The 15,512-nt window shown below is 37.9% G+C and overlaps 1 protein-coding gene across 3 annotated transcripts; it reads right to left on the bottom strand.

The window, feature by feature from the left end:
* Positions 1–24: 24 nt before the first annotated feature.
* Positions 25–9,147, bottom strand: pfkfb3 (6-phosphofructo-2-kinase/fructose-2,6-biphosphatase 3). 3 transcript variants are annotated; one of them, XM_084407515.1, is made up of 16 exons: positions 8,847–9,063; positions 6,562–6,690; positions 6,334–6,430; positions 6,145–6,211; positions 5,990–6,064; positions 5,852–5,908; positions 5,625–5,749; positions 5,333–5,540; positions 4,914–5,060; positions 4,724–4,828; positions 4,512–4,641; positions 2,751–2,813; positions 2,585–2,649; positions 2,311–2,490; positions 2,133–2,155; positions 850–952 (listed from the first exon to the last, which is right to left on the bottom strand). In XM_084407515.1, exons 1-16 carry the CDS (start codon positions 8,926–8,928, stop codon positions 946–948), a joined length of 1,560 nt encoding a protein of 519 aa, XP_084263641.1. In that variant the 5' UTR covers positions 8,929–9,063; the 3' UTR covers positions 850–945. The 3 variants fall into 3 exon arrangements, with proteins under 3 accessions (XP_084263640.1, XP_084263641.1, XP_084263639.1); XM_084407513.1 differs by lacking the exon at positions 850–952 and adding an exon at positions 1,314–1,490 and having other exon boundaries at positions 8,847–9,147; XM_084407514.1 differs by lacking the exon at positions 2,133–2,155 and having other exon boundaries at positions 25–952; positions 8,847–9,147.
* Between the last annotated feature and the right edge of the window lie 6,365 nt (positions 9,148–15,512).

A 15,512-nucleotide genomic window follows, 5' to 3' on the forward strand; every position in this document is an offset into this window, starting at 1 on the left:
CTTTCAAATGTTATTTTTTTTTAAACATAATTCTCATAGTAGAATGTACAAAAAGCAGGTCTGGCTTGATCGCTCAAGCACTAGGCACTCTAGGGAATCAATCAATAAGCAGTATAAAAATGTATCTGATATGCGTCACGCCATAAAATACATTAATTATAAACAACAAATATAAACACTGTTTCAATTTGTCTCATCCAAAGATGCATAAAACACCCTGTTTTTATAACCTCGCACAGTGACCTTGTCACCAGGTCTTAGAAACACACAAAAAAGCACTCACAGTCCATAACACAAATCATCTGAAACTGCAGTGGACAACATGAGAATTTTAAACAGCCTTCAAAACTGCCAGCAGCATAAAAAATGGTAAGATTCATTGTTGCACTCAGAAGATGCAACTAATCTAAATGTGCAATTGTAATGTGCAATTAATTTGCAGCATATCTTTGAAAGTGTGTGCAGAATAGACATAAATCAGCCCGCAAGCATCTGCAGGAGATCTTTGGTCTGTTTTAGTATCATCCTTCAAAGTTCAGGGCATATTCTTACCGTCAGTGTTAAAAAAACTAGCCGAGACTAGAATAAAAACGTCTACAAGTGGTATCCTGTTACGCAAACAGGGAATAGTGTCCAAAAATGTGGGGGCGGTTGACAACATCACTTAGCCGAATGTTTAATCCCTGCCACTGGGCTCCGATTTCTCTTCATACACAAAACACACATAGAAAACATTAAACTCCACACTGGTTCAATTCATAGACGAATAGAAAAACCCAGGTGGCACTAAGTGTCTATTTTTTGGGAGAAGGATGCACACTCCTCTGTGAGAGGAAAAGAGGAAGCAGCCTGGCAGGAAACTCGTCCGCGCCGAGTAAAGCAATATAGCCGACCAATGTCACAGGCAGCGCTGAGGGGGTTCGTGGCACTCCATAGAGCATTTTTTCAGGTTCTGCGAAAAAAAATGATGCAGAACATTCGGTTAGTTACTGAACAGTTGGTCTACTCAACAAGCTAACAGCTAGCTAATAGCATTTAGCAATTAGCATAACAGAAACTTGCTATTATTGTTATACAAGTCTACATGGAATCTGCGCTCAAATATTTTCAGAGAATTCTAACAACGAATGCAAGCTCTACATATTTTGCACGCCTTTCGCGTTTGTTTATTGAATACTTGGCTAATTTGCTAGTAATAACCCAGTTTACACCTGGTATTTTGATATTGACATGTTTCGGATGGTTAGCAAGCACTAAATGTAAGTACCAGATGTTAATACCAGTTATAAACAGGGCTCAAAAGTGTAATTCTACCTCCATTTAACCACATTCAAATGTATTCTGCAGGATTTCTGTAGATTTTGTCCCAAAATGAGTTCTTATTCACAAATTGCTATACTATTTAGCTACTCTACATTATTAGGTTCTGTGAGCATTACCTCTGAAAGAGCAGCACTGAAACCACTTGTAGGTAATGTAAAAAAGTGCGCCTTTAAGCATGGAAAAGATGAGCAAGAGACAGACTGTGACCATTTGTAGAACAAATGAGAAAGCTGGTATCTACATATAAATGAAGATATAAACATGAAGTGATGTGTAACTACTGTGCTTGTGTACATGTATTTCTTCATCAATGGTCGTAATTTGGTTTTACGTGGCCATTTTCCACCCTCTCTCTAAAATAAACAAGATTGCTACTGTACCTTTAAGACTTATATATGCAAATAAGGTCGGTTATGATTGGCTAATCTTTATGCCATGGTTCACAATAACGTTCATTAGGGCAGGCCAAGTTGTAAAATACTGAATAGGTAATGTTATGTAAATCAAGGCTGTCTTATGTTAATGAACTTGTGACATCATAATCACAAAGTCTTCTGATTGGCCCCTTTTTGCAGCGTAGTTTCAGTAAATAACTACGTGACATTTGCACTAAGATATAGTTTGAGTTTGATTGGATGTCAACAACGAAAGATATGAGAAATGTTTTCTTGTTGCGGTTAAAAGTCGATACACCTATTTAAGAAAAATGTATTATGGCATTTATGGCGCAAGTATGAGGAAGTCAAGTTGGAAAGGTTAGACGAGGTGAAATGATTTAAAGAAGATAAGAAAGAAACAGAAATACTTACAGACAAGCTTCACTAAGCCAGTGCTGTAGCACATAAAGGAGAATGAGGAAGGATAAATGGAAGGAAACAGGAAGAGAATGTGAAAGGGCGAAGCATGAAATGATTAATATGTCACTATAGGGTTATGAGAGTGAAGATATGACACAGGTTATAGATCTAAGAACAGTAACTGGCTCACCTGTGTGGACAGAGCGAGTGTGGTGTGTGATGTTGAACACAGGGTCAGTTGGGCGGGCGTCACTTCTCTGACGATCGGGTCATCTAGACCCTCAATGCGAGGCTTTTTATTGGGTTCAGGGCTGGTGAGAGGGGTCACACTGTTTCTCCTTATCAGAGTGCTGGGGCCTCTCTTCACCTCCTAGTGAGAGAGAGAATACAGAAGAAGATATCAGAAGCTGAAATGGTACAGCTTTTATGTGTATGTATATGCAAATGTGTGAGTTTGTGCTTACCTCTGGTCTGTCTCTATGCGTGTTCACTGCGTCCACATTCAGAGAGATAGATTCAACCTTGCACCCTTTAAAATACCAAAAATAACACAATTAGTTAGCATTATACTTTTCAATATTATTCAGATTTGATATGTCAGAGATAATAAGCTAAAAAAAAAAATCTTACCATAAGCCACTGGGGTCAGCTTCAGGACTGTGTGGAGTGGACACTTCAGGTATGGCATCTCATCTGCCAACAGGAAATTAAAGGTTAGTATGATTGCACTTCGGTCACACTTTAGAATAGGGTCCAATTCTCACTATTAACTACGACTTGGGCTCAATAAACTCCTAATTACTTCTTATTAATAGTTAATAAGGTGGTTGTTACGTTTAGGCATTGGGTAGGATTAAGTGATGTAGAACATGGTTATGCAGAATAAGGCATTAATATGTGCTTTATAAGTACTAATAAACTAGTAATATGCATGCTAATAAGCAACTAGTTAATAGTGAGAATTGGACCCTAAACTACAGTGTTACCTGCACTTCTATTGAGGACGGAAAAGTGTCAGCTGATGAAGATGAGGGGATGAATTTAAAGGGATAGTTCACCAAATCGGACTTTTTCTTACATGAAACACAAATAGAGACATTTTGATGAATGTTCATGCTGCTCTTTTCCATACTATGAAAATGATTGGTGCTGTCACACTCACATAATTAACATAATTAAAGTAGTCCGTATGACTTCTGGGCTGGTTGAATAAAATGCTTAGACTAATCTTAAGTTTATCTGATTTTTTTCTTTAAGCCTGGTCATAACAGCTACATAAAGATGTAAATCGGCCTAATTTGAATCTGAAACATTAAGTCTAATTACCCCTTGGCTAACTGCTAGTTCCTAGGACATGGTCTTAATATAGAAGCTATGTGTATGCAACTGGCCCCTGAAGTCATATAATAGCTTGGTATCATGAACAGGCCAAAGTTTTAAGAAAACAATCTTGCCCTCAATGACATCAAACCTGACCACTGTCAATAATAAGTGTGCTTAATTCTACTGAATGTGCACTTGTAGTGTACTTCAAATCTTAAAAGTACATTAAAAAACTGTATTTGACGATAATAAATTATTAATGAAATAAAAGCCAACTTAAGTGTACATAAAGAGTTTTATGACTGTTTCTTAATAACACACTTAAGTATACTTTATAACTGCGCAAGTTTGTGGCTCTTTTGTTTTGTCATGCTTTATAGAAGTACACATATTTTGATGTGACTAACATACTAAAGCACATGTAAAGTTCGTGATTATAATTTGAACTGTAGTGTGTTATTCAATTTTACATTTAAAGTTAATATATGTTCTCAATTGCAACTTCACTGCCAATGTACATGACACAAGTTTCAAAAGAGATGACATTCAAGTATATGTTTGCAGTGCACTTTATCCATATTTCAAAGACAATAGAAGTAATTATATAATTAATTACATATAAAGTAAAAACTTAAGTGCAACAAAAAAGCACTTGAAAGTTCATCTAACTGCATTTAATATAATTTTCATTTAAATACAATTAACGTTACATTCAGTTTATAGGCTACTTAAGTATATTCTTTCCATAATAAGTACCCTTTTAAAAGTATGCTAAAGTACCTTTTTTTTCATTCAATGAGGAGCAGAACAACAGCTTAATTTCAGTCTGTTCCTCACATGAACCTACAAATGGTTTCAGAAGTCATTTGGACTACATTCGAAGCTCAACAGCACTCCCATTCTCTTCAACTTCCACTTCCATTAGTGTGAAAAAGAGTATGTGGGACAATATGCTGAACTTCTCCTATTGTGTTCCATTGAAGAAAGAAAGTCATATGAGTTTGGAATGACTTGAGCGTTAGTAATTCATGGCATGAAATTCAATGGCTATTCATTTAAGAATCTCACCTGCACTTTTATCCAGGAAGTAGGCGAGTAGGCAGCGCATCACAGCCTGGTGACAGATGACGAGAACGTTCTCCTGTCGTTCCAGCTCCATGATCAGTGGTTCCACCCGCTGAACCAAGTCCTGATATGACTGGGGAAACACAAGCATTTAATTAAAGGACACTTTCTTTTACTTTGTCATATTAAAATGAAGGCGTTTCATCTGTTTGTACCTCTCCGGAGGGGTAGCGGTAGTAGTATTTGTCCTGATCTCTCAGAGCAAACTCTTCTGGAAACCTCTCCCTTACTTCTTCATAGGTCATCTCCTCACACACACCCTGCAGACACCATACGCACGTTTAACGGGAATGGAAATCAAGTAACGTAGCCAAAAAAACAAGTTATGAATGCGTGAGAACTTACAGCATCAATCTCATTCAGGCCTTTCCATTGCTCGTACGGCACATTGAGGGCCTCGGCGGTTTGGATACTACGACGCAGCTGGCTTGTCCAAACCTTCAAGTCCTTCAAGTTCTGTTCCTTCACAAAGTTAGCAAGAGCTCCTGCAAACTACAGAGTGGGACGATTTATTACTCTGGGGAGTTTAGACAAATTGGACACATGGGTAATTTAGTACTCTGTACTAGAACGCACTGTTTTTAAACTTTACAAATACCATCCTTGGCACCAAACTGAGCTTCATGGCAGAACATTACTGTTTATGAAGGCTTGTGAAGTTATATGTCATTTTATAATGAGGCAAGGGCTATTTAAAAGTAACTACCCTCGTACCTTCGCACTGCATTATGTTCATTCTTTTCCGAGATTTAAGAGCATAGTACCTTTCGTCCACGTGTAGACAGCCCAGAGTCTCCTCCCAGTCGGCCCTGCAAGTTGTGTTGGCTCTCGCCGTGACGGCACAAATAAATAGACCGCGGCTGCACGTGGATGTTCATCAGGTAGTAGACGATCCGACTCTGGATGTGGTCTTGAATACGGTTGACCAGGAATCTGCGACCGACGTCAATCACTTTGATGAAAGACAAATTCCTGAGGATAATCAAGGAAAAGTGGTTAAGCCTGTGATATTAAAGACACAAAGTCAGCGCCAAAGAAAGTATATAGGTAGTGTACCTGTCATATTGGTCAGGGTCAAGCGGTTGATAGTTCACTCTGTAACATTCGATTCTTTTCTTAAAGTCCTCCACGGCATCCGTCTTGTTGCAGTCTTGGTAGTCAGGACATGACACCTTCACTTCCTGTTTAGGGATTGTATTGTTTAGAGGTTTTGCAGGTTTGATTATTACTAGTTATCTCACTGAATACATATAAGACTAAACAATCTTTATCATACGACTTACCAAAATATTACAGGCGATTACATTTGGGTCATCACAAACAGACTCAATGAAGAAAATCTGCAAAGTACATTTGTATTAGTGGTCTTCTTCATCACTGTAATTGTCCTCAAAAGCAATCTTCAAGAGAATACGACTGACCTTGAAGCCATTTTCGGCACCAAACTCCAGGATTATATCCCGCCGCTCTCTGGTTGTGTTTGTAGCATCAAAAACCTGTGGAAAGATCATCGGTGATGATCTACTCGTCTTTTTAGCGTGTCTAAACTGTTTATGCATTTGCAGCAGATACTTACAGCCACTTGACCTTCCTCTTCAGTGAGATAAATCTTGACATCTCTCAGAGCGGCCAAAGCACACTGCCTGGGGACAAAACAAAATTATATGGATTACTCCATTTATATTGCCATCTATATTTATAAAAATTACATATATATATATGATTTGTATATAATGGCATTGAGTAGCTTCAGCACACAACTCACTGTCGAATTTTTACAGCATCCTCATTGTCTGATTTGAAGAAATCATAGGAGCTGAAGTGTTTCACCGCTTCTCGACGATACTCGCCAACATTAAAGACTAAAAATACACAAATTCAACAATTAAGAATTCCAGCTAAATGTTACCATTGTGAATAGGTGAAATAAATAAAGCTAATATATTATATTAATGTAACATTTTTTTGTGATATATTTGTTTGGATTTTGTACCTTTTGTGGGAATACCAATCCAGTTGAGGTAGCGTGTGAGTTTCCTTGAGATGTAGGTTTTGCCCCGAGCAGGAAGCCCGACCATCACTATCACCGTTGGAGGGTTTGCCAGGTGGGGGCCTCCATGTGCTGAAATACAAAGATGAAGTGAAATACACGGTCACACTTTGCTTAAACAACAGAAATGCCATTAGCCTATATTTTAAGGGTTTTATAAAGGGAATGAAAAGGGAAAGGCACTTTTTTTCCTTTCAATCTCACTCCAGTGGTTGCCCGCATGATTTCTCAGCACGTGCCCTGGAACCTGTTAGCGACCCTCCTCGCCAGCCAATCAAACAGCACAGCCATGGGCCGGGTCATGTGCGCACAGAAGCATTTTAAAAACTAAACATTTACTACACTTAAATGCACGTGCACATTCCACGCCGCCAGCGGAAAGATGGGTCGGACGCAGATAAGTCTCACTTTCTCGTACACACGCAGACACATAAATCCTCTAGAAAGTAAATGTTTGTGAGTATGTCTTATGTTTCATGGGAATTGCCACAAAATATATGTATTTACGCAGTTGTGCATTAGGCTAGGTCTACTTCATCATATCATTTATGGGTTAGAGTGATCCCTAACAGGGAGAGAGAAAGGACACAGCTGTTTTTCTCATTGAATTATTGATGTCCATTGGCAGGTGGCCACATGAATGGGCAGTGTGAACCGGCGCAGTCGGGGTTAATCCTTCAGAACATCCTTAAGAAGATCCTCAAACTCAGCTCAGTCAGCAGAGACAGACAATGATCGTATTAGGCTTTCACTGGCTGTCCACGTATACTGAGCAGACAGAAACTGCTCATGTCTAGGTCATGATTCACCCCAGAATTAAAATTACATTTTTATTAAATTAGATTATTATATTTTTTGAAGCCTATTCTTGGAGCTATTAACATTTTAGACATGTGTTCATGTTATTTGACTTAAGAATGTTTAACCTCAAATGTTTAACACACATTGTGTGTGTGTGTGCCTAGTTAACTATATTTTGTGGACAAATTTGTTCCCAGAAGTGACCAAAACCTGGCAAAATCTCCAAAAACCTTCCTTTAGGGACGTCCTCATGGTATAAAAATAATGTAATTAAAGTTTTTTTTAGAAATGTTAAAATACAGAAAGTTTTTTGTGATGGGTAGGTTTAGGGGTAGGGTTAGTGTAAGGGAACTATGGAATTTAATCGAATTAAATGTGAGTGTATTTATAATTCTCATTATTCCTTATATTCTCATTATATTCTACAATATATTGTAAAACAGATATTAAAAAACACTGTTCTGGATCCTATCTATTTTTTGTATTAAAATCTGCATAAATTCGAAGTGATACATAAAAATACTACCATGCCAAAAAAAAAAAAATACTTTACAATATATCATTAAATAAATTATTAAAATCATATTGTTTATATTGAATCTGTTTTATCGAATAAAATGAACTGCTATATTATATTAATATTTAGACGAAATAGAGCTCCTATTATTATTATAGGCTATACTTGTTCACTTTCTTTCACACATCCCCGCACAAAACGTGAGTTCTTGTGTATATTTACTATTTATTGCAGTAAATGTTGCCTAAGGCCACAGTGATATCATTGACGCATCATATTAAAATGCACTTTTAATGAAGAATAATTCATAAGCATCTGTTACAGTCATCATCATGCTCTGCCAATCGCAGGTAAATATATTCGACCAATCATAGCCCACTATGAATGAAAAACGTAATATTCCCACATTCCTCTGTCGAATCCCCATTCAGAGCTCGATTCAATGCATGATGTCGTCATCAGTGTACCATTGAGTTAGAACGTCTTTACAAAGGCGATGCTCGAGGGTTTCCTTGGCAACCGAATCACGCGAGGCTTAGAATCGAGAATCAAGAATGTGCATAGAACCAGTTCATTCTGTTGTCATGGCTACCGATGACCATCACCTTAAAGTGTCTGTTTCAATGCACATGAAATTAAACTGCTCGTTACAGTTAAGTCACATGTTCATTTATATTAACCAAATATTTCACTTTATTAAATGTAAAGTGCTCTTTACCGTTGAAATGATAATATTAGGTCTTATACTACTACTACTTGTACTACTACTAACCTACTAGGCTTACTAAAGATTAATAATAATAGTATGTATGTATGCCCTATATGTGCAGAAACATTATGGCAATACTGGACAGAAATGTTGTGCTTTTCATTTTTAATATGAAAGAAAAAGTGAAAATAATCTACTTACGTATGCGGGGCATTGAAGGTTTGTCATCCTTAGAGGGAATCCAGATTTTTTGGATCCTGTTTTGAGTCAGTTCCCTTGGCATTCCTTTAGGATGGAAAAATATCAGCAAGAAAACTGCGGCAGGAAACACCGGCTTCGGGAATTCCAAAAAAAAAAGTAGTTTAGTTTAGAGAAAATAAACAAAAACGTAAGAATTAAGATGCTCTTCTTTTGTAACTCTTCTTCTTTAAAAGCTGTTTGAATATTTGTATCGGTTATAATGTAGAACACCACCTCTCTCTGCTTTCCGGTAATCTCTCACATCACGTTTCTCATCCTCTGCGCTTTAAATACGGAACCGGCGACACGCGGGGGTAACGTCACCTCGGAGGCGTGTCTGTCAGTGAGCGCGCTCACGTGCGCCACCCTGCGGCCAAATGTAAAACATTGGTTAAAATATAAAACAAATAATGATGCACAACTATGCTATTCGTGTTCATCCATGCATTTTAATAATACGAAAATTATTATTTTTATATTACATAATTGTTTTCTGGATGCTAATGATATAGATAATAGTAAAAGGGAAAGAAAGGCAGTGCTCAAAAGCATCAAAGATGCAGGTTATGCATCGAGTGGGCATCCCCCACACCACACATGCCTACGTGCGGGGAGTCACTGCATCAATCCATCAATCTTCATCCATAAATCCCTGAAATCACAGCACCTTCAAGCTGTAAATCATTGGCTTGTTGATTTAAAAAATTTTTTTTTTATTTCCTTTAATAAAATAACGGTCAAGTGTTGATTGTAAAATTATATGGTTCTTTTGTAGCCTATTTCCGGATCTGTAGGATGTTAACTTATGAATAAAAAGAAATCAAATCAAATTTAATTTACGTGTAATTACTAACGTTTATTGATTTGTAGGACATTTACAGCAACCGTGATTTGAGAGAAATCTGTCTGCAGTAGCCTACGCTATTCAATTCCCAATAATAAAACTTCTAAAGCCTTTTAATACGCTATGCTATAGCTCATAAGAAGGAAGGGCATATAGGATATGTGCACGTATCGAGAAAAATGACTGCGATGCATTTAATCCTCTGTTTTAAAAAAAAGCCTTTGTTGGTACTGAGATCTTCCCTAAAATGCCGAGCTGTTGGTGACTCGCACATCTGCACGTACATGATGAAAACTGTCGTAGTGACATCACTGCAGCCTCACATAGGCTACTCTCCTTTAGCAAATATTACTGCGTTAAGTAGGAAAACATGACCAAAAAATGAGATTTTTGTTTCTCACGTGACCATTATTTAACGTTTAGTATCGGGAAACAATTCGTCTGTCTAATCCATTCTCTTACAGAAATGCGATACCCAAAGAAAGTAAGTTAATTGCAAGTCACGTGAGAACATTTAGGTTTTTCCTCAAGCTTCATGTCAGCTTCGCGTGATTTCCCACTCTTCAAGCCTTTGTTGGCTACAGTGCACAGTGAACCTGTTTTCATTTGGCTGCTGTATGACCCAGTTCCAGATAACTGTCTGGCTGCATGAGCTCTCGGGTTATGGGTAGGTTTAGGTATGCGTTAGGCCGGTGACACACTGGATGCGTGGCGTTTCTGAAGCGTGTCAGATGCGTGGCGGCTGCGTCGCGTTTTCTGTGTCTTTGCACACCAGAAGCGTGTCTGACGCGGCGCTGCTGCTGCTAGGTGACATATTGGTGACATGGGGAGAGAGTTGTGGAAGGCCTATACTTCATGTTAAACATAAATATATAGCAGCAAAGACAACGTCGGCAGTGTTGACGGCATATAGACTATAGAATATTTCGTTCTGTATTGACAGGTGCAGTATTTGAAAATCGATAATATTTTTTTAAATTGCATTTATATTTGCATTTATGTCAAACCCTAGACACTTTCAAACATCAAAATGACATTTATTAATATGTATTTGTGTCAAAATGTCATATAAACATCTTTTCCTATTCAATTTTGCCTGGAAACGCTTCCAAGACGCTTGCGTGTCGCGTGAAAAATAGGCGTCGGTTCTATTTCTAGCAGGCACGCGTTTTCCGCGCGGCTCGAGCCGCGCCTGAGACGCGCGTGTCACGCACGCACCACGCAGTGTGCAAGCTCTAACCTGTTAACATGGGAGCCGAAATAAAAACGGACACGCCACGCAGCTGAGACGCTCACGCCACGCATCCAGTGTGTCACCGGCCTTACGCCTGGTTCACACCGGATGCGGAAGCGTCGCGGAACGGAAAATCACGCGCGGTCCGGCGCCTGCCTGTTCACACTAGAGGCGTATTGTTCGCAGCGGTCGACAAGCGCTTCTGCTCAGTTGTTGTTTATTCAGAGCTATTTTTTTACATCATGGGTAAGTAAATAACCTCATAAAATGAATACACCATGTTTCTGTAACCAAGAAGTTTGTACACTTCTTGTATTAATACTTTTTGTTAATACTCGCGGTATTTTAATTTGAAAATTGCTTATATTTTGACAATTGACCGGATGTCTCGTGTTTCTTGGTGTGACTTCCTGCCGGAATGGACGCGAATCACTCGCGGCTCGCGCAAAAAATAGACCAGACGCCGAAACTGGCGCTTCACGGCGCGGGCCGGCCGCGGCGCTCCGTGTCTGGTGTGAACGACACCATAGGTTAACATGGGCGCCGAAAGGAAGCGGCCTCCGTTCCGCGCCGCTTCGGCGTCCGGTGTGAATGGGCCTTTAGGGTACCGCTAAGAGGCGCTGCTGGTGCGCTTATGTCTTCGTCTCATATGGACGTTTTAGGGGTACCCTTTTCGTCGTATATTGCCGTTTGGTCAAGACGCGTCAGTATGTGACGTTTTGGGGTGAGACTGTGTTGGTGAGATTTAAAAAAAGAAAGATTTAGGTTACATTAAACTTCAGCATTTCTAGGGATATTGATAGGGTAGCATGTGATGCATCAGCCAATATGTTATTATAGGAAATAAGAAATATTTGGTCATTTTGGTCATGACTTTTGATATTCATAATATTTTTTATATATGTTTTTGTAAGAGTCATAAATGTAAAATACTAAATCAAATATATTTAAAATGTCAAACCGCGTTTTTGAGACACTGCAGTTTTAAGGAGAAAATACTCAGCAATGGTGTTGATTTATGAATTTGCACATAGGGGGACTTTAATAAACAATGCGTAAAAGTTATGTGAACTTGACAATTCCACGTTCTCACTATTTTAAGTTAAGACAACTGATCACTTTTTACAGTGCAGTAAAAGAGATTCATCTGAAAGGTAAAATTATTTTGTGACTTATTTAAGCATATTAATATTTACATATTTAATTGTCCATATTTAAATGTAAGATACGCCATAATAGCAACACTATGAATGCAAATTTAATAATTTCACTCAACTATCCCAGGTTTTCGTGAAAGCAAAGATGTCTAAAATGTACATCTAATTCATGGAAATACTAAATAATAACCCTATTAATTACAATAAGTATTACATTTAAAAAATAATAACACTAGTAACAAACATGACACTAGGGGCCTTCTGTGCCAATTCAGGGGGGGTCATCTTACCCCAGGGTCTAATTTCATCTTTCTTTATAACTTCCACAAATCGAAAAACATGAATGTGTCCACAAATCCTTCAATAACAAATAGACACAAAAATATTCAACATAATACATCACTAGATCACTATTTTCCAGGGACACAAAAATAGATGTTTCAGCTGACTAAATTTCACATGTTGATATTCAGATGAATTTTCTTTTTTTTTTACTTTGGCCAATTAGCAACCACCTAAACAACCGAGAGCATCCTATAAACAGCATAGCACAACCATCACTCATAACATCTTATCCGAACACTCTAAAAAAAAACCTAATTTCTTTCTCATTAATGAGGACACACTCTCAGACAGCTCCACGCAAGAGATTATATTACTGGAATTTGGGTTAACTCTCATAGCGGTAATGGCTTTTCATTCACTGCTAGAGCTGTCGTTTAACTTACACACAAAATAACACATCGTAGAACATGTTTCATGTGAGATTTAGAAATTTAGACTTATAAAGAGATTGTTATTACAGAATCTTATTTGTTCAGATGCATGAAGCAGGCATGTAGGCCTACAACAGGAAATTTAAGTCTCAAGTAAACACTAAACAGTACACACGTTTCTTGGGATCCAGTGTGAAGTGTTGACTCGCTAATAGCGAAAATAAAATAGCAGAGTGAGAAAAGCAAGTGTGACGCAGTTATACTGAAGTTGTCCCTCAAGCTGATTCACTCTTCACAAGGATAAGATGTCAAAACCAGGAATAGACCGGCGGAGAGAACATGAAACACACACACAGTCAAGTGTACACATTTACACACACTCATTTGAATGTTATAGTGCAACAAATTAACCTTTTATAAAAAAAAATATTAAAAAAAATCATTCTCTCGCAGAGCCTTTGAGATTATATTTTCTAATAAGTGTACAAAGAAATCAACTTATATGGTAGCTTGCATATTAATGAATGTAGTGTCCTTCAGGTGTGTTTTTTATGGAACTCCCCAGACGTTACTGTACAGTGATTAAAATAGAGTCATGCATCATCAATTCATTTCGCAAGTTAAAGTGTAGGGAATCACTTCCCAGTAAACAGGGTTTCAGACTGGTGTCCTGATGTGCTGTTTACTGTAAACGGAACTAGTAACCCAACCCCATACTCTCACAGAACACGCACAAGCAGTCTCTGCAAATCAAAAACAAACAGCAACCAACCAACCAACCAACCAACCTCCCTAGTGTAGTTAAGCATGCAATGAACATGAGATCAAAGTGTGAAATAAAGGTTATACTTGAGACTTAAAGGTATACTTCACCTAAAACAATTAAATTCTGTCACTATTTACTCACTCTTATCTGGTTCCAAACTTGTAAGACTATTTCTTCTGTGAAACACAAAAGATGATGTATTAGAACTGTTTTTGTCCATACAATGAAAACCAATTGGGTCCAAACAAAATCAGACACGAGAAACAAAACAAAAACACAAAACACTGAGACACAAGACAAAAAAAACAAAACAGACATGAGACAAAACAAAGCACTGACACGGGACAAACAAAACAAAACACTGAGACACGAGACAAACAAAACAAAACACAAAAACAGAGACATAAGATAAACAAAACACTGAGACAAGACAAAACAGACATGACAAAAACAAAACAAAACAAAACATGACAAACAAAACACTGAGACAAGACAAAACACAGACATGACAAACAAAACAAATCTGAGGCATGAGACAAACAAAACAAACTGATACAAACAAAACACTGAGACAGACAAATAAAACAAAACACTGAGACAAAACAGACATGACACAAAACAAAACAAGAAATGACAAAACACACAAAAAAAACCTGAAACATGAGACAAACAAAAAACAAAACACTGACGGTGTCGTCCGAAATCGCTTACTGAGTACATTTGAATTTGTACTTTGCGACCATTAAAAAAAAAAGTATGTTCTATATAGTATGATTGTAGGTAGTATGAATGTAATCCAGACGTACTACATAGCCTCATAGCATAATTGCCTAAGTCATATTTCAATTTCTTTGGAAAACAAGAAAAAACAAAAAATGACCATATAAGGCAATTATGCTATGACTGCCATGATGTCATTATAACATGACCTACCAGCGTCAGTTACCTCGCTTCCCTATGGTCGCTTCACTGCCATTCATAAATTCTCTCCAGTGGGATAGTAGTGTCCATCGAATGAGCACTTCAAAATCTCGCCGGAAGTAAGTTGGACAAGGGTAATGTTGTGGGAGCTGTTTTTATGGACCTAAAAAAGGCCTTTGACACCGTGAACCACAATATACTGAGTTTGAATAAACTCACCACCTTCAGCTTCTCTGAACATGCTATCGGCTGGTTTGCATCATATCTGGAGCATAGAGAGCAACGTGTTAAAATAAACACTGAACTCTCAACACCACTACAATCCATAATGGGTATCCCACAGGGCTCCATTTTGGGGCCTCTGCTCTTTAGTTTATATATAAACGATTTACCAACATGCTGTCAGTCAGCCAACTGTCAAATGTATGCTGACGATACAGTAATTTATGCATCAGCTAGGACACCAACTGCAGTAGCAGAGACCCTGACCAAGGAAATGGAGGGTATATCCCAGTGGCTTAAAGACAATCTGACGCTCAACGTCAAAAAGACTGTATCTATGTGCTTCTCTATAAGAGGGAAAGCTAAGTGCACTATCAAAATAGATCAAGAAGCCAAAGAGGAAGTTGAGGAATTAAAATTTTTAGGTATTATTCTGGATTCACAACTCAAATTCAATAAACACATTAACAAACTCTGTAAGACTGTCCGGACAAACTTGAACTGAAGGTCTCATATACCTGTCAAGGCAGCTTTACTGTTTTTTCATGCCATGATACTCTCTCACTTATCTTATTGTGTTACTGTATGGGGCCAAGCCTCCCAGACAACAGTCAAACCATATCATTATACAAACAGGCACTGAAAATAATTGATCAGAAACCAACTATGTGGCACCACTGTTTGATTGTACAGAAAATTGTACAGAAAAAGCTTTTAGATTTTGATAGTTTTATTAAGTTCTCTTTTCTTAAACTGACTTTTAAATG

The sequence above is a fragment of the Rutilus rutilus genome (assembly GCF_951802725.1).
Source record: "Rutilus rutilus genome assembly, chromosome: 4".
In the NCBI taxonomy this organism is placed as follows: domain Eukaryota; kingdom Metazoa; phylum Chordata; class Actinopteri; order Cypriniformes; family Leuciscidae; genus Rutilus; species Rutilus rutilus.

Coding starts and splice junctions, on each gene's coding strand:
- pfkfb3 (XM_084407513.1), bottom strand. CDS start 8,928: ATGCCAAGGGAACTGACTCAAAACAGGATCCAAAAAATCTGGATTCCC. Junction 6,212..6,333: donor GATGCTGTAAAAATTCGACA/GTGAGTTGTGTG, acceptor TTTTGTCCCCAG/GCAGTGTGCTTTGGCCGCTC. Junction 6,065..6,144: donor AAGAGGAAGGTCAAGTGGCT/GTAAGTATCTGC, acceptor ATCTTTCCACAG/GTTTTTGATGCTACAAACAC.